This window comes from Balaenoptera ricei, chromosome 10 (genome assembly GCF_028023285.1).
Source record: "Balaenoptera ricei isolate mBalRic1 chromosome 10, mBalRic1.hap2, whole genome shotgun sequence".
Classification (NCBI taxonomy): domain Eukaryota; kingdom Metazoa; phylum Chordata; class Mammalia; order Artiodactyla; family Balaenopteridae; genus Balaenoptera; species Balaenoptera ricei.
In genome coordinates this window covers 101,295,764-101,316,000 of record NC_082648.1, presented here as the reverse complement: position 1 = coordinate 101,316,000, position 20,237 = coordinate 101,295,764, and the positions used below count along the sequence as shown (strand labels likewise).

The 20,237-nt window shown below is 58.3% G+C and overlaps 1 protein-coding gene across 3 annotated transcripts in view; it reads left to right on the top strand.

Moving 5' to 3' along the window:
- Positions 1-229: 229 nt before the first annotated feature.
- The window catches only part of SULT4A1 (sulfotransferase family 4A member 1), a 32,790-nt gene continuing 12,782 nt past the window's right edge, over positions 230-20,237 (top strand). For all 3 annotated transcript variants that reach the window (XR_009505245.1, XR_009505244.1, XM_059934893.1), the window contains exons 1-2: positions 230-407; positions 18,961-19,091. Coding sequence is in view for 1 of the 3 variants with exons in the window: in XM_059934893.1 (XP_059790876.1) it covers positions 239-407; positions 18,961-19,091 (300 nt within the window). In the remaining 2 variants the exon portion in view is untranslated. The remainder of the gene's footprint in view (positions 408-18,960; positions 19,092-20,237) is intronic.

Sequence of the window (20,237 nt, the reverse complement as noted above, 5' to 3'; positions counted from 1 at the left end):
CATACCCGCGGAGCGCAGCTTCCACGCCGGCTTGAGCGCCGCGGCGTCGTGACGTCACGGCCACGGAGTGCCTTCGCCAGCGCCGGTTGGGGCGGGGCGCGGGCCGGGCGGCGCCGTGACGTCACGCCTGCAGAGCGCCGCGCGGCGGCTGGGGGTGGCGGGCGCGGGCGCGGGTGAGGGGCGCGGGCCGGGAGCGGGCGGCGCGGCTGCGGGGCCGGGCGGTGGCGGCGGCGGCGGCATGGCGGAGAGCGAGGCCGAGACCCCCAGCACGCCGGGCGAGTTCGAGAGCAAGTACTTCGAGTTCCACGGCGTGCGGCTACCGCCCTTCTGCCGCGGGAAGATGGAGGAGATCGCCAACTTCCCGGTGCGGCCCAGCGACGTGTGGATCGTCACCTACCCCAAGTCCGGTGAGCTGGGGGCAGACCCCGCCCGGCTCTGCGGCGCGCCCGCGTAGACGATGCGCCAGCGCCGGGGACTTCCCGTCGGGGGCGCAGGGCGAGGGCGCGGTGCCCAGAACCCGACCGGGCGGGGTGGGGGGTGGTCGGCCCGCGTTTGGGGAAACCAGCCTTTGGAGGTGGGCCCCGGTGTCCATGGCCAGCTAGCGTCCCGTGGGGATGGAGCCAGTTTGGCAGGAGCTGCCAGGAGGATAGGCCCAGGCCCACCACCCTTCCCTGCTTCCCCTCCCGTTGTCCAGCTGGCTGTGTGACCTTGGACAGTCACTTAACCTCTCTGTTCCTGGGCCCGGTTCAGCCTTTGATGAGTGCAGAGTCCTGGTGGTTATCTGGGGAAGGGAATAAAACGGGCATCAGGGCTGTGTGCGTCCCTCATTTCCTGCGTGGGTACCGGGTGGGGGATGGGACTGGCCGTGCCCGGAATGCGTGCCTGCTGTGTTCCCCTGTTTCAGGGCCGCCTCCATCACCCTGGTGTCGGGCAGGACCCAGGGCATTCACATTTCCTAGCATTAACTGATGTCATTTTCATGACAACCGTGTAAGGTAGAGGTGATCATCCCCACTTTACAGTCTAGGCACTGAGGCTCAGAGAGGGGAAGTTGCTTGCCCAAGGTCACACAGCTGATGAGTGGCAGAGCGGAGATTTAAAGCCAGGCTGGTCTGTGCCCGGGACCTGATATAAGAGATGACCGTGTAGTGCCTTCTGAGGTTTGTAGGGAAAAGAAGCAGCTTTCCTGTTTGAACGCTCCTGCGGGTTTCGATTGCTGCCGCTCAATGGGAGAGGCAGGGAGACGCCTGAATCCAGACGGTGCAGTGCGTCTGACGCCTGGTGTGGAGGGTGGCAGCCTGGAGGTCGTGTTGGAGGAGCAGGGTGGTAGGTTGCTGGAAGAGCTGTACACTTGGCTGTCCCAGCTGTGCAGGGTCCCAGACACCCGAGGAGTAGGCCCGGTCCTCCGAGGAAGGTTGGAGAAGGGGCTGTCGGTGGAGGGTGGGGAAAGGTCTGGAGGTGCTGCTGAGCCATCCTTGGGAGGAAGGAAAGGAAGGAGGTGTGGGGATTCAGAATTGGCCAGATTTTAGAGCCACAGATACCATTCCTACATGTAAGACCCCCCCTCCCCCACCCAGCTGGGTGTGGTGGGGCTGTACTTTGGATCCTCACGTTAAGTGGGACCAATAAAGACTAAAAATTGTCTCACGTCAGTTTAGGGCAGGGCTTGCCTCCATATGAATTGTGAAAAACTTGGTTTGGGGCGCCCTTGAGGATTTCGGAATTGCAGTTGAGCAGTTGTGGCTCTGTGTTCTCCCTCCATTTCATGGCGAGGAGATGGAGGGTGAGAAGGTAAGTGGCTGGCAGGCTGGGGGAGGACGGGGCTTAGAGCTGAGTTGAAACGCACGTACTTGGGGCTCCTGGGGGATGCTCTAGAGGGGCCCTGCACTGGGGGCCTGCTGGGGTTCTTTCTGGGCACCTCGATGGGGAATGAGGTGTAGGTTTAAGGAAGTTTTCTAGGTAACCAAAACTCCCATCTTGTTTGTAACTTGTGTCTTTCAGAGACAAACAAAAACATATCCTAGAGTTTTTCACAAGGAGAGTAAACATGTGGCTCTTTCTTTTGGCGACGGAGAATCCAACGGTGGCCAGAGATCCTTGTGTGGGGTCCCTTTGCACAGAGCCCTAGAGAGCCTCCTTTTTAAAACTTAAAAAATTTTTTCCACAGAGCTTATGGCCTTTCCAGGCCCTCGTTGTTTGTCTGTCTGCCCACTGCCTGCTCCTTTTATCTTTTACCTTCTACCTGAGGGCTGGGCAACCTGAAGACTCCCTTGTTAGAACTATGTGTAAGCCAGGAGCAAATGACAGTAGTAACTGCACAGCTGACTGCCTGCCGTGCTTTGTCGCTCCGCGTGTGTTCGTCATCTCAGCAAACTCCCTTCACAGCTCTCTGATCAGAGGTGGTCTCCCCTTTCACAGGTCGGGCACGGAGGCTCTGGGAGGTGAAGTGACGTGCTCAAGCTCACGCGCCCGGTATGAGGCTTGTTTGAGCTGACCACGAGCCCAGGAGTAAAGGAGAAGCAGAGTCCTGGGTTTTGTGTAGGCTGGTATTTTCTGTTCCTTTTTCGCTTTCTTCCTGGTTCTCACCTTGGCCCCGTCCATCCTTCTCATCCAGTTTGTGGGATGGTGACAGGAGAGGTGAGAAGTTTTCTCAGGAAGAATGACCTGCACTAGCTGAATCCCCCGTTCCCCCAACCCGCGCTGCCTGTAAAGTTCATTACACGAAATGATCACGAAAGGGACTGAAGAATTGGTCCCAAAAATCTGCCGGAAAGGTTTCCTCTCAACCAGAGGAGGAGGGCCCTGGAAGTCATCTCCAGTGGCAGCTGATGTAGCAGGAGGAGCAGTCTGGGGGGCAGGATCTGGGTTCTCCCAAGTCCTTGCCCTTGGGTGATTCTGAGCCCCTGTTTCCCCTGCTGTGAAATCCACATCATAAATTGCATAGTTGCAGAGGCGACTCTGGCTCTGGGATCCTTGGAGGGACTGTTACTTTGAACACAGGCCATTCGCACTTTGCGATGGGACCTGGGATGCCCTAGGAACGATGAAGCAGCCCCTTGGCCGCTCCCGTGTGCCAGGTGCTCTGCCATGTTAATCCAGAGGCTCAGAGAAGGCAGGAACTTGCTCAGAGTCACACAGCTGCTGAAGGACAGTCAGGTCTAGTCAGGTCCCCTGGTCCGCAGCCAGCCTTGCCCCTTCCCCTCCAGAGGAGGGCGGCCAGACTCAGGCCTCAAGGTGGAGGGGGGATCCCACCTTCTCTTGTGTGCTTTGGGATGGAAGTCTCAGGACACTTTGGGATTTTAGGGTTTTTGTCACTGCTCTGAGTCACATGAACTTTAGGTGGCCCAGTTCACATTTCCTTTCCCTTCCCGTCCCTTCCCTACCTCCCCCCACCACTCCTCCCCACCAGGAGTGGATTTGTAGGAGGCACTGGTGCTTAGAGATTAAGAGCCTGGCTTTGGAGCTGGAAGGCCTGGGTTTGAACACAGCTGTGCTACTTACCTGCTGGATGGCCCCGGACAGATGACATCACGCCTCTGAGCTGGGCTTTCCTCGGGGATAGGAGAGACCACCTCAGCGCCTTGCCGGGTGGCTGTGAGGATGAGTGAGATGATGGGCGAGGGCTCCTTCCCGTCCCGGATGCGCCGTAAGCACAGGAAAGAGTCACGCTATTGATGCCAGCTTTCACTCCCTGAGCACCCGCGGTGCCCAGACGCTTTCCTAGGTGCCGGGGGTGCAGAGAAGAGTCCCATCTGGTGCCTGTCCTCAGTGAGCGCTCAGTCCGCTGGGGTCAGGCAGCTACAGGGTGGTTGGTGCTGGGACTGGGGCGAGTCGGCGGGACTAGCAGAGGCCCCTTCCCTTGCCGTGCAGGGACCACGGCGCCCCTTGGGTTTCCAGTGCCCAAGTCTCGGAGGTCTCAGTGAACTTGCAGGTGGCCCCAGGGTCCCTTGTCCACCCTGCCCCCTCTGGTGGGGAACTGGGGTTCACAGGGCAGGGGATGTCTGGTGGTAAAGGTGGTAATAAGTGGATCCTACTTTTTTCCCGCAGCACTCCACTACTTCTAGAACTTTTTTGTGTTTCTGACGTTTGAGCTCGGGTGACAGGTTAGGACTGTGCTGCCTGATACAGGAGCCTCTAGACACAGGTGGGTATTGAAGTTTAATGAATTGAAATGAAATAAAATTAGAGATTCAGTTCCCCAGTGGCAGTCGCCACATTTCACGAGCTCAGGAGCCGCAGTGGCTAGTGGCTCTCGTGTTGCACAGCACGGATGCCAGCTATTTCCATCATCGCGGAAGTTCTGTGGGACGGCGCTGGTTCACACCGTGATGCCAGCAGTGGGAGCCCACTGTGCCTTCTGAGGAGGACCCTCCTCCTTGTCGCTTGTTGATCGTCATTCGTTCTTATAGCCTCTTTGGTCCCAGGATGTTGCGTGTTGAACCCAGTTGTGTCTGGGAGACGTCTCGTGTCTGTCCCCGGGGTCCCCAAGGTCGTGGAGACTGGCTCTGGAACATGCTCCATGGCTCGGCCAGAGCGCCCACCTCCTGACTTTCTTTTCCTTTTGGTTCCCACCTGTCTTGAAGTGCATCCTCGTTCTCTTGTCACTGATGAGGAGGGAAGCAGTGCATCACTGCTGGGGAGGGGGGAGCGTCTGGCCCCAGCTCTAGCCCTGTCTCTGTGCGACTGCAGTTTGCTCATGAAAAATGAGAGGGTTGGGCCTGATGGGTTCATGTAAGTCTTAAATGTTAAGACACCCTGGGGCGGGGAGGCCCACAGGCCCCAGGCTGGATGAGCTGTTCGTTTCCTTTGACTGTGTGTGTCACCACGCCCAGGAGAGGGGGCTCGGGAAGTGTCCTGACTGAGGTGATGCGGTCCTCAAGGAGCTTGCAGTAATACTGGGAAGCCGGGCCCCTGATGCCGAAAGCTGTCTGACAGGCCAGGGCGGTCATTCTTGGGTCAGGTCAGGGGCCCAGGAAGGAGGGCCCAGAGGAGGAGGAGGATCACTGGGGGACTGCATGGAGGAGGTGGGGGAGGTGGGCCGGGAGCTGGACATGAGGGCAGGTGGGATTACCGATTACAGCTACTGTCTCTACCTTGTTTGAGCCTCAGAACAGTCCCGTGTTCTTGTGATTGTTTCCTTTTTTGGATAGAAACAGGCCCAGTGAGGGGAAAGGGCGGTATCAGCACGTGAGTGTACAGTTTTCACATGTAGATGGTGAAGAGGAAGCAGCCACAGGAGGAGCTGGCAGAGGGACAGTGGGGATGGGACCGGCGCCTACCCAGCATCCATTCTGAGCCAGACGCTCCCCGGGTTTTCACATACAGTTATCGCATTGCACTTTCCCACAGTCTGGGGAGGAGACTGGTCTCAGATGCGGATCAGGAAGCAGGCTGCAAGATTTCAGGGAGGGACTTGTCACCCACCCTGAGCTCACGTTTGTGCCAAGATCAGGGTGACTGTCCCTCCCTTCCAGCTGCACAAGGTGATGAGTGCTCCCCAACCCAGCACTTAGTTCCCCGCCTCCCGGGAGAGCGTGCAGAGGCCTGAAGATGTACCTGGAGGTTTTGTTCAGGATAACTGTCGACTTCCTCTTTCCTCTCCCCTCTCCCTTCCTCCTCCCTCTTCCTTCCCTTGCTCTTACTCATTATGTTTGCACATACTGAAGAGGGCTTGGAATTGGGGAAGGAGGTGGCAAGTCCAGGTGCCTGGGATGGCCAGGGGGCCATTCTTCTCATCACTGTGTGGTGCTTGGGAGAGAGAGCCTCGAGAGGCACCCACAGGATTCTGGAGAAAGGAGCAGGGCCTCTTGGAGGAGCATCTTTCTGATACCAGTGGAATAGGAAGAGACCCCCAGCCCCACTCTGAGCTCCAGGGTCTCATCAGGCTTCTCATTTCTCATTCCTCCTAGACAGTGACGACTCCTCTGCACTCTCCCACCCACCGCCCCCCACACGCACTTGGTACTTGCTTCTGTGGCTCCTGCACCCAGTAAGCTCTCAGATCCGTCCACCCCCTCAGCCCTCGAGACAGTCTTGGGACTCTTCCTCTCTCACCTGGACTATGGCGTGGCCTCCCCCCTTGGTTCACCTTTCACTCTGCAGCGAAAGTGACCTCTTAGAAACACAAACCTGACCTCGGGCAGTCCCTCGTTAGACCTCTTCACTGACTCCCCATTGCCTTCAGTCAACGGTAAACTCCACTCTGTAGCCCATCTTGTGGTCTGATTTCACCTGTTCCGCCCCCTTTGTCAGCAGCCACGTAGGACTGTCTGAACACGCCTGCTCCTTTCTTCCCTCCAGCCTTGCTCCCTCTTCTGCTGTGCTCTTCCCCTCCCCTCCCTTCCTCTCCTTTTCCTTCCCTCTGATTACCTGATGAGGACTTCCCGTTTGCAGACTCCTCTCATCTGTTCACTGTGGGACTGAACGTCTTCCTGTGCCTCCCTCCTGTCTTTCAGCACTTTAGAGCTGCCACTCCATTGTCTCCTGGCTTGCATCGCTTCTGTTGAAAAGTCAGCTGTGATTCTTTGTTCCTTTTGGAATGGACCTTTTTTCCCCCGGTTGCCTTCAAGATTTTCTCTTTATCTTTGGTTTTCAGCGCCTGAATATTATGTGTCTAAGTATGTATTTTTTCAGGGAGGGGGATGCTTATTCTGCTTGGGGTTCTCTGAGCTTCTTGGATCTATGGTTTGATGCCTTTCCTTCTTTTGGATGAATTCTCAGCCATTATCCCTACAAATGTTTCTTCTGTCTTCTCTTCTTTTGAGATTCCAATTACATTTGTGTTAGATTGTTTGATACTATCCTATAGCTCTTGTATATTCTATTTTTTCCACCCTTTTTTTCTCCTTGTGTTTCAGCTTGGGTAATTTCTGTTGACCAGTCTTCAGGTCAACACATTTCTGACCAGAGATGTATTATGGCCACAGACGTTAGTTTCTGCAAAAATCCCCTGGTCAGTAATGTGTTAACTGATTCTTCCACTGTGTCAGGTCTACTGATGAGCTCACTGAAAGCATTCTGTATTTCTGTTATGTGTTTTTATTTTTCCTCTAGTATTTCATTGTTTCAATAGCTTCCATCTCTCTGCTGAAGTATTCATCTGTTTATGCATTTTGTCCACCTTCTCCATGAAATCCTTTAACATTTTAATCAGATTAATTTTAAAGTCTGATTCTGTTGATTGTTTTGTCTCTTGACTGGGATATATATATATATATATATAAATAATATATATAAATATATGTATATTTTTTTCTTTCCTTTTCTTAATGTGTAGTACTTTTTGATTGAATGCTGGACACAGTGTGCCCACATTAGAGATTGGAGTCAGTTGTATTTATGCTTGGAAATGGGCCTGGCTTTTCTTGCCATTAGTGTAAGTGGTGAGTCAGTCTGGTACGAATAGGGCTGTGTTTGGGTTCTGTTGTCCCTCTGGGCACTTGAGTGATGACTGGTTTTAATTCCTGTAGCATCACCTTGTGCTTCGCTTGGGAAGCTGAGTTTCCAGAGGGTCTTTCCTCAGTGTTTCTGCCCTACCCTCAGCTTTTGGTCTGAGTCTTAGAGGGGTTTCTCCCCACACCCTGTCCCCTACCTCAGGGGTGGACTGCTGTTACTTGTTGCTCTGTTGCTGGCTGAGAGGGGAAGGTTTTGAGGGGGAGGTCCTCTGTCACCTGGTCCAGCTGCAGCCTTAGGCAGGCTTTGGGTTCCTGGGTCTTGGTAGGGCTTTCTCAGTGATATCCCTTAGTGGCAGCCAGCTCTGCCCTGATGGTGGTGGGTCTTGTGCAGGAAAGAGTTTCACATTCCTCTTTCAGCATTTGGGGGTCTCAGAGCTCAGGGGCAAGTTCCTACCTCTCCCACAGGGGCAGAGTTCTTTTCTTTCACCCAGTCTCCAGCCATGTTGGGTCTTCACCAGCGCCCTGGGGGGTAACAGGTTTTGCTGCCCCACCCCCTGTGGCTTAATGCCTTCTTCCCATAGAGGAGAAGAGTCCCAGCAGGTTTCTTTCCTTTTCCTGCAGCCATGATGTTGAGGAACGCTGTCTCCACCCTGCCACCCCTCGTCTTTCTCACGAGCACCTAGTAGGTCTGCAGAAGAGAGTCTGTTTGGTGCCGACTCTCCCCTTGTGTCTCTTGCTCTGCAAGCCCGCAGTCAGCCTTTGCACTTTGTGGAAATTCCACCTGGATTCTTCTTTGCCGCGTGCGTGCTGCCTGGCTTCTCTTCCTCCTGGCCCGTCCTCCTGGGATTCCAGCCTCTTGGCTGCTCTGCAGCTTCAGCTCTCTGATGGACTTGAGTCACGTGGGGGTCTGGTGGCTTAGCTGGCCTTTGCTGGTTAGTGTCGGGCCACGCTCCTCCCAGCTCTCTGCACCCTGGCTGGAGCGGCACCGCTTCCTGCTGTCCTGATGGTCAGGTGAGGCGGTGGGCGTGTCTGCAGCTTCTGGGGGGTCGGACAGGGTCTGGACAGGCTTAGCAATCACTGCTAACAGTGATTCTCTGCTGTTAGCAGGGAGCGGGGACCCAGCTGGGGCTTCTGGAGCACATTAGGGCAAGTGCAGGGGCCATCAGGAGGCAGAAGCCCCCCCCCGAAACATGCTTTGCAGACTTCCTGGGGTTTTCCGGAAGCGAAACAAGTCATTTCCAGAGGGGCTGGAGAGCCAGAGAGGCTTGGGCTTCCAGGTGGCTCTCGTGAGGCTCAGCTCAGCCTGGCATGAGCCAGGGTCTCCTGGGCCCCCCACTCCCACCAGCGGCAGGCTGTGGTCTGGGTGATGGCACAGATGCTCGAGTCTGCATTGATCCTTCCCAAGCCTCAAGCAGACTGGGAGCTGAGAGGGTGGCCCGTCTCTGTGCCGGGACGGGGTGGGGGGTCCTGTCATCCTCAGAGCTTCACGGCCAGGGATGTCCCTTATCAGGTGAGGAACTGAGGCCCGAGGAGAAGCGGGCCCGGGTCCTGGGGGCAGAGCCCACGGGGCCTGGCTCCAGGACCCCAGCACGTGGGTCCTGGCATTTGATCCATGGGCGGTCCTCCCCTGGGGTGCGGTGGGCAGACCTGCTGGGACGGGCTGAATCTTCCTGGGGTCCAGGCCTCAGGAAGCGGCCGAGCTGGGTTTTCAGATGTGGGTGGCCTCTTGAAGCTCGTGCCCACGTGGTCTTGCCGTTGGTGGTTTTGCCTCCCCCATGGGAGGGGCGAGGCCCGGCACGAGGAGGGGATGAGCCTGGGGCCTGGAGACCTGGAAGTGGGCCTCACTGTGGAGAAGTGAGGTGGGAGGAGGTCTCAGGAGGCGCGGCAAAGAGGAAGCCAGGAGCGGTGCCCTCGGGAGACGGGTGGGCACAGCATGGGGGTCTCCCTAAAGAGGTGGAGGCCGGGGCTCACCCATCAGCTCCCGCTCCCCAGCAGTGGAGGGTGCTTGGGGCCCAGTGAGAGCGGGTGCAGGAGCTCCTCGTGTGGGGTCTGCCCACCGCGTTCCAGGGCGCCGAGGTGGGTGGGTGTGCGCTGACAGGGTCTGCTGGAGGAGGTGTTGTAATGACCTAGGCCCGAATCCGATTTGGGGCAAGGCGCTCAGCCTTCCTGAATCTCCGTGTGCTCCTTTTCAGATGGGGTGATGTCTCGCTGGGCTGTTGGAAGGACTGGACGTGATGATGGGTGTGGAAAGCCCTGATACGCTGCTAGCCCTTATTTTCATTTCTTCTCTTTCGTTTCGGCTCCACCTGGAGCATTTTCTGCCTGTGGCTGCGTAAGAGACCGCCCAGGCTCAGCACCTAAAGACAGCCGTTATTACTGTAGCCCAGGGTCCGCCGTCCTGATCTCAGCCCGTGCGTCTGCGGGCTGCCTGGGGGCCCTGCGGCAGGCTGGTCGTGGCTGGGGCAGCTCTCATTCGGGTGTCCCTGGACCAGGAGGCTAGCCTGGGAATGTCCTTCCCTTGGCGACGCTAGAAGCACAGAAGAGCAAGTGGGAACGTGCAAAGCTCTGTGCCTTCGCTTTCCTGCGTCGGCTACAGCCAGTCCCTGCCGTGCCCGCGATCATGGGGACCCTCTTCTGGGAGGGGCTGTGGAGCCTCAGGGCAGACAGTGTGGATGGGGCAGAGTGGAGAGCTGGACTCCTACTGCTGTACCCCCCGCCCCTCCCTGATGCGCTGCGTCTCACTGCTCCATGCTCCTGTCCTTCGGGTCCCAGGTCGAAGGCTGCTGTTTAAGAGGAGCCTTCCCAGACTTTCCCAGACCCTCCTGGAGGTGGGGCCTCTCCCTCCTTGGGGAGCCGCCCGCTCTGCCTGAGGGGTCGGCCGCCTCTCGGTAGGGGGCTGTGTGCGGGGTCCTGAGTGTGTGTCCGCATCTCTGAACTCAGGAACCCGAGAGCTCAAGGCCCGGGAGAATTTCACCCTGAGGAAACTGAAGGCTGGAGCCTGGTGACTTCGTCAGGCCCCCAGAGTCGCTGCAGAGCGGGGCTGGGAATGTGGGCCCCAGATTGCCAGGCCTCAGCAGCAGGGACTGTGGCAGCCAGGGCTGTCTGGAGACGGGCAGCCTCGCCCCCTGGCTGTCGGTCCAGCTGTGTCACAGCAACTGCCATCGTCCCCCAGGAGGGACAGTCACACCCCGTGGCCAAGTCTGTTTCCCCTCTGTGTCCAGCAGGTCCCAGAGCACAGGCCAGGCTCACTTTCCAGGGTCCAGCCCCTCCTCCCTCTGTCTCAGCCTTGCTCCATCCCCAGCTGGGAAGTGGTGGGGTCTGAGGTTAGAGCTTTAGCCTGGAAGTGAGAACGTGTGGCTTGTGGCCTTGGTTTTGCTGCCCACTTGCTTTCTGAGCCGTGTGTGCTATGTGTGTGTATATGTGTGTGTGTGTGTGCTGTATGGGTGTGGTGTCTGTGTATATGTGTGTGGGGGGTACATGGGCATGGTGTGTGTGTGTGTTTGCTGTATGGGTGTGGTGTCTGTGTGTGTGCGTGTGCGTGTGGTGTGTGTATGGTATATGGGTGTGGTGTCTGTGTGTGTGTGTGTGTGTGTGCATGTGTGTGGTGTGTGTATGGTGTCTGTGTGTGTGTGGTGTGTGTATGGTATATGGGTGTGGTGTCTGTGTGTGTGTGGTGTGTGTGTGTGCATGTGTGTGGTGTGTATGGGATATGGGTGTGGTGTCTGTGTGTGTGTGTGGTGTCTGTGTACATGTGTGTAGGGGGTACATGGGCGTGGTGTGTGTGTGTGTGCGTGCGTGTGGTATGTGTATGGTATATGGGTGTGGTGTCTGTGTGTGTGTGCTGTATGGGTGTGGTGCTGTGTACATGTGTGTAGGGGGTACATGGGCGTGGTGTGTGTGTGTGTGCGTGTGTGTGGTGTGTGTATGGTATATGGGTGTGGTGTCTGTGTGTGTGTGCTGTATGGGTGTGGTGCTGTGTACATGTGTGTAGGGGGTACATGGGCGTGGTGTGTGTGTGTGGTGTGTGTGTGTTTGCGTGTGTGTGGTGTGTGTGCTGTATGGGTGTGGTGCTGTGTATATGTGTGGGGGGGGCACATGGGCGTGGTGTGTGTGTGTGTGTATGTGTGTGTGCGTGTGCGCGTGCGGTGCGGTGTGTCGTGTCGAAGCCCTCTGGTTCTGGAGTCAGACTGTTCTGGGTCCTGGGTTCACGGCCCGCTCGCATCTGTGGCCCCAGGCAGTTCGCCTCCGAGGCTGCTCTGCCGCGCGTGAGACGTGGTGGCGGAGGCCGCTCAGCGGCCTGTGCGGCTCAGCGGGGGAAGGGGCCGTGTGAGCTCCTGGCACAGCACCTGGGACGCTGAGCACTGCCCTCGGCTGTCCCTGGGGCCTGCAGGGCACCTCGCGTGAGCCAGCGTGGGCCTCTTGCCCTGGCTCCCATCCCCTTGCAGCCTGAGACGGGAGCCGTGCCCGCCCCTGTTGGGCTCCGTGCCCCCTGAGTGTCAGGACTGTCTCGGGAGCTGAGCCAGCCCACGTGAACGTTCCCAGGACGGGGAGGTGCTCAAGGAGAGCGGCTCCCTTTGCTCCTTCCTTTCCCAGGCGCGTGTCCTGGAGGCCTTCTCGGTGCCTGTTGGGTTAGCACGTGCCACCCCTGGCGAGGGGCCTGCGGGACCCCAGCCCCGGCTGGTTTGGCAGCTCCGTGGGCTGCAGCCTCAGGCGCGCAGCTGTTGCTGTGTCTGAGGCAGCTGGACTGAGCGCGGCTGTGACACCTTGATGTCCGGGGCCGCAGAGTGCCGTGGGGCAGACTTGAGCCCGCCTGCTTATCGCTGCTTCCCCTTCCGACCTCACGGCGTGGCGATCGAGGAGTGGGAAGCTCTGAGGCCCTCCTCCCAGGGAGGAGGAGAGGTGGCGACTGTGGATTTTGGGAGCTCAGATGTGGGCTCAGTGTTAGCTGACGTAGCAGGTAGAGAACCTAATGCCAGCGGGGGGGGGGGGCAGCCGGCACGTGAACCCCTTCGCTGCAGGGCCCCAGGAATCGTGCGCCTGGCCCCTCAGGGTGGTCGCCGTGATACGGGAGGCTGAGAGCAGGCAGCTGTTGCAAAGACGGGTTTCTCTGGGGGAAGTTGATCCAGAGAAGCTGTGGGCTTGGGGATGCCACGCAGAGCTACAGGCTGGGGTACGGTGCTGAATTGGAAATGGGGGTCGAATGAAAGCTACATGCTTGAAAGGGAGGTTCCCAGCACCCTCCCCTCCTTGGCTTCTGGGATGCCTGTGGTCCCCCAGGGCAGAGAGTGGAGGCATCTTCTCTGGAGAAACTGACCCCAAAGAAAAGACTTACAAATACTTGTGTGTGGGCATCTCCCATCTCAGCTGTGAGGGCACCCAGGCTGGGCTGTGTTTACAGACACATGAAGCCCTGCAGTCAACAAGCCTTGTCCTGGACAAGCCTGGACGCAGATGGCTGCATCCAGTGGCTCGTCCTTACCTGTGGATGGACTCAAAGTCTTCAGATCTTAATGTCTCCAACGTGAAGGACAGAGACCTGCAAAAACAGAACAAAACAAACGGCAGCAAAAGGAGCTTGGAGGAATCAAAGACAATGTACAGAGCGGAAGAAAACCAGAAAACAAAACACCACCTGCACTCCTTTTTTTAAAAAAATTCTGCTTCTAGTTGCAAATCCCTAGTATGTAGGACTATGATTGATTTTTTAAAAATTAATTAATTTATTTTTTTGGTGCGTTGGGTCTTCGTTGCTGCACGTGGGCGTTCTCTAGTTGCGGCGAGCGGGGGCTACTCTTCATTGCGGTGTGCGGGCTTCTCATTGTGGTGGCTTCTCTTGTTGCGGAGCACGGGCTCTAGGTGTGTGAGTTTCAGTAGTTGTGGCACGTGGGCTCAATAGTTGTGGCCTGTGGGCTCTAGCGCACAGGCTCAGTAGTTGTGGCTCATGGGCTTAGTTGCTGCACGGCATGTGGGATCTTTCCAGACCAGGGATCGAACCCGTGTCCCCTGCATTGGCAGGTGGATTCTTAACCACTGCGCCGCCAGGGAAGTCCTACCACCTGCACTCGTAACTCTGTAATATCATCAGAGGGTGAAGACAGGTATTGTAGTTGAAATTTTAAAAACTCAGTTGTGAAGTTTGGGTGGTCAAGCAGAGGAAATATCCCAGGAAATAGAACGAAAATTTTTACAAATTGATGACAAATGGGAGCAAAAAGATAAGAAAAAGTGGAAGATCTCAGAGTTGCAGAAGGAGAGAACAGGGAGAATGGGAGAGAGAAAGTTATTGAAACCAGGATTTCCAGAACTCCAGGATGGGAGTTAAAGACTCCCCTTGTGTCTGAATGTGCCCCCAGGCACTGTGATTGAGTAAGAGACCCTGCTGAAGCACTTAACTGTGAAATTTCAAACCTGAGATACAGAGAAGATTGCAAAGTTTCCCGAGATAAGAACGGCCACGTTCAAAGGACTAGGAACGAGGACGTCAGAGTTCTCGACACAGCATTGGCAGCTGGACGACGGGAACAGTGCGTTCAGGGTTCTGAGGGGACGTGGTCCCCAGCCTGGAATTCCATACGCAGCCCAGCTGCCGGTCCCGAGCGAGGTAGAAACAAGCGCTTGTAGTCACATACTGTCCCACACGGTTGTCACGGTCAGGAGGCAGCTGGGGGTGGACTCTGCCACCGTGTGCACGGACACCAGCGAGGGGCACATGGGTCAAGGGTGCAGTCCATCCAGCCCGAGGGAGATCACAGGAAGACAGTCGTGGGGCGCTGAGCGGCAGGGGCACCACCCCAAGAGATAAATGGGATTAGAGCACACCTCCTGCATTTGGCCGTATGGAGAGGGTTTGCCACAGAGCTGGGGAAGGAATTATTAATAGGTACATAGAACACTAAGCAAGCAAGCGAAGGAAATGCAAAATCTTGTGCAAAAAAGGCAGTGTAATCACTACATGGTGTACTTTGAATTAGACTGAAAATTGTCTCGGGACCGTGTCAGGGGAGGGAAGCCTGCAGGAGGGAACGTGGCTGGGTCGTCGTCTTGCTCAGTCAGAAATCAGTAGCCCATCAAAACATACAGATCCTGAAACAATGATGTAAGCACGTCAGAAACCTGAGGGTAAGAGAAGAATCAGCAAGGGTTTGCTCTGGACGTGGGAGTGGGGTGGGGAGGGGACCTGGATTTTCTGTCCTGAGTCTTTTGACTTTTAAACTAGGTACATGTGTGACTTTGGTAAATAATAAAAGTAAAAATAAAAGAATTCCAGGACTTACCTGGTGGCCAGTGGTTAAGAATCCGCCTCCCAATGCAGGGGTCATGGGTTTGATCCCTGGTCCGGGAAGGTCCCACATGCCGCGGAGCAACTAAGCCCGCGTGCCACAACTACTGAGCCTGCGCTCTAGAGCCCGCGAGCCACAGCTACTGAGCCCGCGTGCCACAACTACTGAAGCCCGCGCGCCTAGAGCCCCTGCTCTGCAACAAGAGAAGCCACTGTAATGAGAAGCCCACGCACTGCAACGAAGAGTGGCCCCTGCTCGCCACAACTAGAGAAAGCCCGCGTGCAGCAACGAAGACCCAACACAGCTGAAAATTAATAACAATAATAAAAAAAAGAATTTCAAAGTGTTCCAGCCCCAGGATCCTGGTGGTTGGGGGCTCAGTTCTGACTGGTTCTGACCCTAGAGTGCTGGTCCCCCTGTCCCTGGAGTTCTGGTGGGAATTTTGATGGGCTCCACCCCAGCCTTGTGGCAGGTCGGACTGGACTCTGGATCCCTGGGGAGTTCTGCCCAGAACCCAGTGGTTTCCTATGGGTCTTGGCCTCAGAGGTCTGGTGTCAGAGTCACTGCCGACGCTGAGGTGCCACCCGGGCGTGAGTTCACTCCTGTCAGCAGAAGCACGTCCGTGAAGGATTGCATCACGTCTGTTGACTTGAAAACGAGCTGTTGGAAAGCGTGTGGCTTGTGTTACTCCCTGCCAGGCGGTCCCGCCCACCCGGCCAGCCCTGTGTGGTCCCGGGTTGAAGGCCTGGCTGTGCTCCGCCTCGCCTCGGACTTGCTGGGCGGCGGGCTGGCCTCCCGGGCGCCTCTCCCCGGGGGCTCCGGACGCAGGGGGATGGTGGGGTGGGGGCTGAGGCCCCGCTTCGCCTGCACCTGCGGGAGGGGAGGCCCCCCGGCGTCCTGCTGCAGCAACGTGACGGGCCTCGCACAAGACCCTCCACCCGTCCCCCCTCCCCCGGAGGTGCTGGGGAGGCCGCGTAGGGAGGTGGGGACGTGGGCCCCCCCTCCGGGGTAGCGCTCCCCTTTCCAGCTCTGTGACCTGGCGCTGGAACCGGAACTCTGAGCTCCCGTGTCCATGCTGGGGTGCTTGTAAACCCTCCCTCTGCCGTGTGCAGCCCCGCAGGCAGAGCGCCTCCTGTGGGCTCTAACGAGGCTGGTCTTCCGGTGCAGATATTTAGTGGAGGCACGGATGGAGCTTGTGGAACTGACATGTCGATATTGATGTAAGACATACTAACGAGGTCCGTCTGGGTCATTACCTGTAGGGGCTGCAGGGGTGGGCGTCCTGAAGACCTCCCTGGGAGAGGCCTGTTTTGGTGGAAACTCTGCGCACAGTCCGATTTCTAAGCGCACGGACCCGCCCAGTGCAGCTGCCCTGAGCTGCCGGGGGGACGGGCCTCACCAGGAGGAGCCACCCACCGGCTCTGTAACCCTGGGCACAGTTAGGCCTCAGGAGCCTCATCTGTAAATGGGGCTGGTGGTCCCCGCCTCTCAGGTTGGTGTGAGGGTCCTGTGGTTGATGGAAAGAAGTTCCTTCTTACGGAAGAGCCGCCACACCACTTTCTTCCTTCAGGGCCTTTGCTCCAAAGCCGTCTCCTCAAGAAGTCTTCCTTGATTGACATATCCCCGTGAACAAACCCAGGGTTTGTTCGTGCATTCAGAACAGGTGAACTGAGCCTGGCCACGTGCTGGCTCTCCTGGCAAAGAACCAGACAAAACGGCTCGTGCCCTGTGGAGGGTGGCGGGGTGGGAGCCCACAGAGGACCGTGCAGGCTGTTCCTGGACTGTCGCTGCAGCGGGGACCGGGGCCGGGCGAAGGGTGCTCATCACGTGGCTGGTCAGGGGAGCGCTCACACCTGGAGGAGCTGAGGGAGTGAGGAAAGGGCTCCGGGCACGGCACCAGCCAGGAGGCCGGTAGGAGCTCTGGAAAGAGAGAGAAGCGGGTAGAGAGGGCATGGGGCATGGGGTGTGGAGTGTGGGTGGCAGGCCTGCAGGCCAAGTTGGAGACCTTGCTCCACTCCTCGGAGGGTCCTCGGAGGCGTGGGGTCCTAAGAGGGACGGGGTGCCCTCGTAGGTCCCTGTTGGGATGGCCGGGTGGTCCTGGCTGCTTTTGTTGGGCTGAAAGGAGGGTGAGCTGGGCAGAGGGCTGCGGGGCCTCCAGCAGCGCCCCCGATGGAAGGGTCGCTCCGCGCTCACCTTGATGGTAGGTGGGCAAGGCGGGCTTTGCGGGGGCAGGAGGCAGGGGCACCTGGTCTGGCGGGGCGCTGGGCGGCAGGTTCCACGTGGGCCGGTGCGTGCGGGGGTCAGCGCGGAGCTGGCCTTCGGGGCGGGGCTGCTCGAGGCCCCGGGGGAGTGTGTGCAGCTGGGAGACGAGGGGGCAGCGCTTTCAGGGGGCGGGGGGGGAGATGAGGGACCAGCAGCAGGGACCGATTCCCCCGAAGCGAAGGGACCAGAGTGGTTGGGGAGGAGGACCTGGCCAGCGTGTCTCTTCTGAGGGGTCAGACGGGCTGATGACCGGGCAGGCCCTGGCTGGCTGCGGTCCCGTGGAGCTGAAAGCCTGGGCGGAGTGGGGCCGCGCGGGGGCTGGGGGAGCGCAGAGAGCCGCCTTTCTCCCCGGGCTCCCTCCCTGCCGCCCCGGGGTGCTGGCTGGGGCTCTGCCCTTGTGGGGTCGGCCCGCCGCGTGTCCCGACCCAGGCCCCTGCTTTTCCTTCCTGCACAGATGCTGAGATGTTGGGTTTGCCTGCCGTGTGCTGTGTGCCGGGCCCGGGGGTGTTGGCGGGGAGACGGCGCTGTCGCCCCTGGAGTGAGGCCGTGCAGTCGGTGTGGTAATTGGGAGCGTCGTAAGCAATTCGCGCCGGGCGAGGATGAGTAATGGGGGACCTGGGGGTCTGGGAAGGCCAGCTTGCTGGAGGAGATGACTTGAAGCTGCTGTGCACAGGCTGCGGGGTGAGGGCCAGCAGGGAGCCTCCCGGGGAGGGGAACCCGCACCCCAGGGGGCTGGTGCAGAGAATAGGTGAAGGGACCACCGGACTCCAGTGTATGGACACTGGGAAGCTGCAGAAGGGTCTAGGCTGGGAGCCATCCACCCTGAATCTGAAATTCGCTGTTCATAAGGCACAGAAGGGCTGTCCTCTAATCGAAGCTGCGTTGCTGGGACAGCCCGTGGGGTGATCTGAGAGGCAGGAGTTGGTGGGCAGGGCTGCAGCTGTGGTCCCACGAGCGAGGGAGGTGTCCTCGACACACACACGAGCGCTCCTGTTCCCTGGAGGGCCTCTCTCCGTCTTTGTGGGTCTGGGGTGTCACTGGGCTAAGTTGTCCCATCTCCATGCTGGCTGGACCCCCTCCGTCTTTCTCCGGGAGCAGGTTCTGCTGACCATAGCACTGGGCAGACAGGTGGTTTTTCCTTTGAATTGAATTATGCCTTGTATGTGCGTACTTCCATGTAACTGCCACCAGACCAAGATAAAGAGCCACCCCGGCACCCCAGAAACTCCTTCATGTCCTCTTTGAGTCGATAACCTTCCCCCAAAGAACCACTGTCTTCACCTCTGTCGCTGCAGCTTACTTCTCATTCCGGAACCCAGTAGGAATGGGAACATGCAGAATCACACGGCAGACGCCCTTTGGCATCTGGCTTCCACTGCTGCCTAGTGTCGCATTGTCTGAGTATCCTGGCTTATTCATTCATTCTGCTGCCGACCGATGTTTCCGTTGTTTCCAAGATTTGCTCTTCTGAGTAACACTGCAGGGCTGTTCTGGTATGCGTCTATCAGTGTTGTCTTGTACATTTCTCTGGTCACAGGGCATACCTGTGTTTCACTTTAGTAGGTACCAGTCGACATAGTTTTCATTGTAAATCATAATTGGCTGGCGAGTCATTCCCCTGGACCTTCATCACTCCTGGGTAAATGAAAATTCAGCTTCTGGAAGCCCAGGACTGAGAATCGTCTGCTCATGGCAGTCCTCGAGCCCTGGGGAGGCAGGCACTGTGTGTCCTGTTCACTCCTCACAACAGCCTTGAGAAATGTCCTGCCTGCGTTTAGTGCCAAGAAAACAGGAGCTCAGAAAACATGGCTCACCCGCGGTCACCCCGAGAGGTGGGATTCGGGCCAAGGTCTCACGCCTAGGCCGGTGTTCTTCCACTAGACTCGAGGCACTCCTGGGACGCTGCACGCCCCCCAGCTCTGCGGCCCTTCAGCCCTTTTTCTGGGCGGCAGGCGCTGACCCGAGAGTGGGGCTGGCCCTTGGGCTTCCTCTGGGCGCCCCTCACTGGGCTTCTCTCCCTCCAGGCACCAGCTTGCTGCAGGAGGTGGTCTATTTGGTGAGCCAGGGGGCCGACCCTGATGAGATTGGCTTGATGAACATCGACGAGCAGCTCCCGGTTCTGGAGTACCCGCAGCCGGGCCTGGACATCATCAAGGTGGGCTCTGGGCAGGTGGCAGCAACCCACACGACCCCCCTGGGGCCTTTCCATGGTCGCACCCTGAGTGACGGTTGCTCCTGAGGGGTTCCTGGGGGCCTCATGGGTGGAGGGAGAGCAGCGAGCTCCCGGGACCCCCAGGTAGCTGGAGGTGGGGGGGAAGACTGATGGGCCTGAGCTGGTGGCAGTGACCCTGGAGCTGAACCAATGGGTGACGTGGGTGGCTTGGAGGGGGAAAGGAGGCAGATGCCAGGAGTAGGGGAGATGGGGGGGAGTGTAGGGGTGAGGGGCCTCCCACTGTGGCTCATCCCATCTGTTGAGGGTGGGATGTGTTTGCATCGAACATTTGGTGTCAAGAGTGAAATAAACATTATTCCCAAGTCCCATCCTCTCTACCCCTCAGACAGATCTGGAGTTTTTTCTCTCCATCCTCCCCTCTGCCACCTCTTTGTTCAGGCCTCATTTCCTGGGTGGCCCGCCTGTCCCTCCTCCCACTAGACGAGCATCCTGAAATAAGCTCTGAGAATGCCCCCCACCGCCGGGTCGTTGTCCCGCGTAAGCCGGTCTCTGCACCCCAGCCTCCAGCGTTGGCCCACCTGCGTCCAGCCCCCCCGCCCCTGTGCCCGCCACGGTGCTGCAGCCCGTGTTGACCCGCCGCTGAGCCTTCCAGTAGAGCTGCGTGGGCCCCCGCCGCGGGCTGCCCTGCTCTTGGCTTTGGGGTCCCGCCGAGGACTGAACTGACCGTGATGTCACAGCCCTCGCAGAGTTGAGGTCCCAGTGAGGGAGCCCCCAGGACAGGAAAACTGAGAGTCCTAGTGGTTGAAGGGTGGCCACGCCAGACGGGAGCAAAGTGGGACGGGGCGGGGCCTGTCGGGGAGCGGGGGGTACGTCTGAGTCAGGGAGCGCTGGCCGAGGGAGGGGCCGGGCCGGTCCAGGAGCCGCAGGAGTTCTGTGCTGAGGCTGACTGCGGGGCCCTCTCTCCGCGGCCGCTCCAGGCTGCCATCGTGGCCCACGTCCTCTCAGCAGGCCCCTGACGGTACACTCTGACTCAGGCCACGGGGGCCGAGGACGGGGACCGCGTCGGCTCGTGACTGCCCCCAGGGTCCAGCCTGGGCGGGGCTGGGGGGCCCTGTCTCAGGTGAGAAG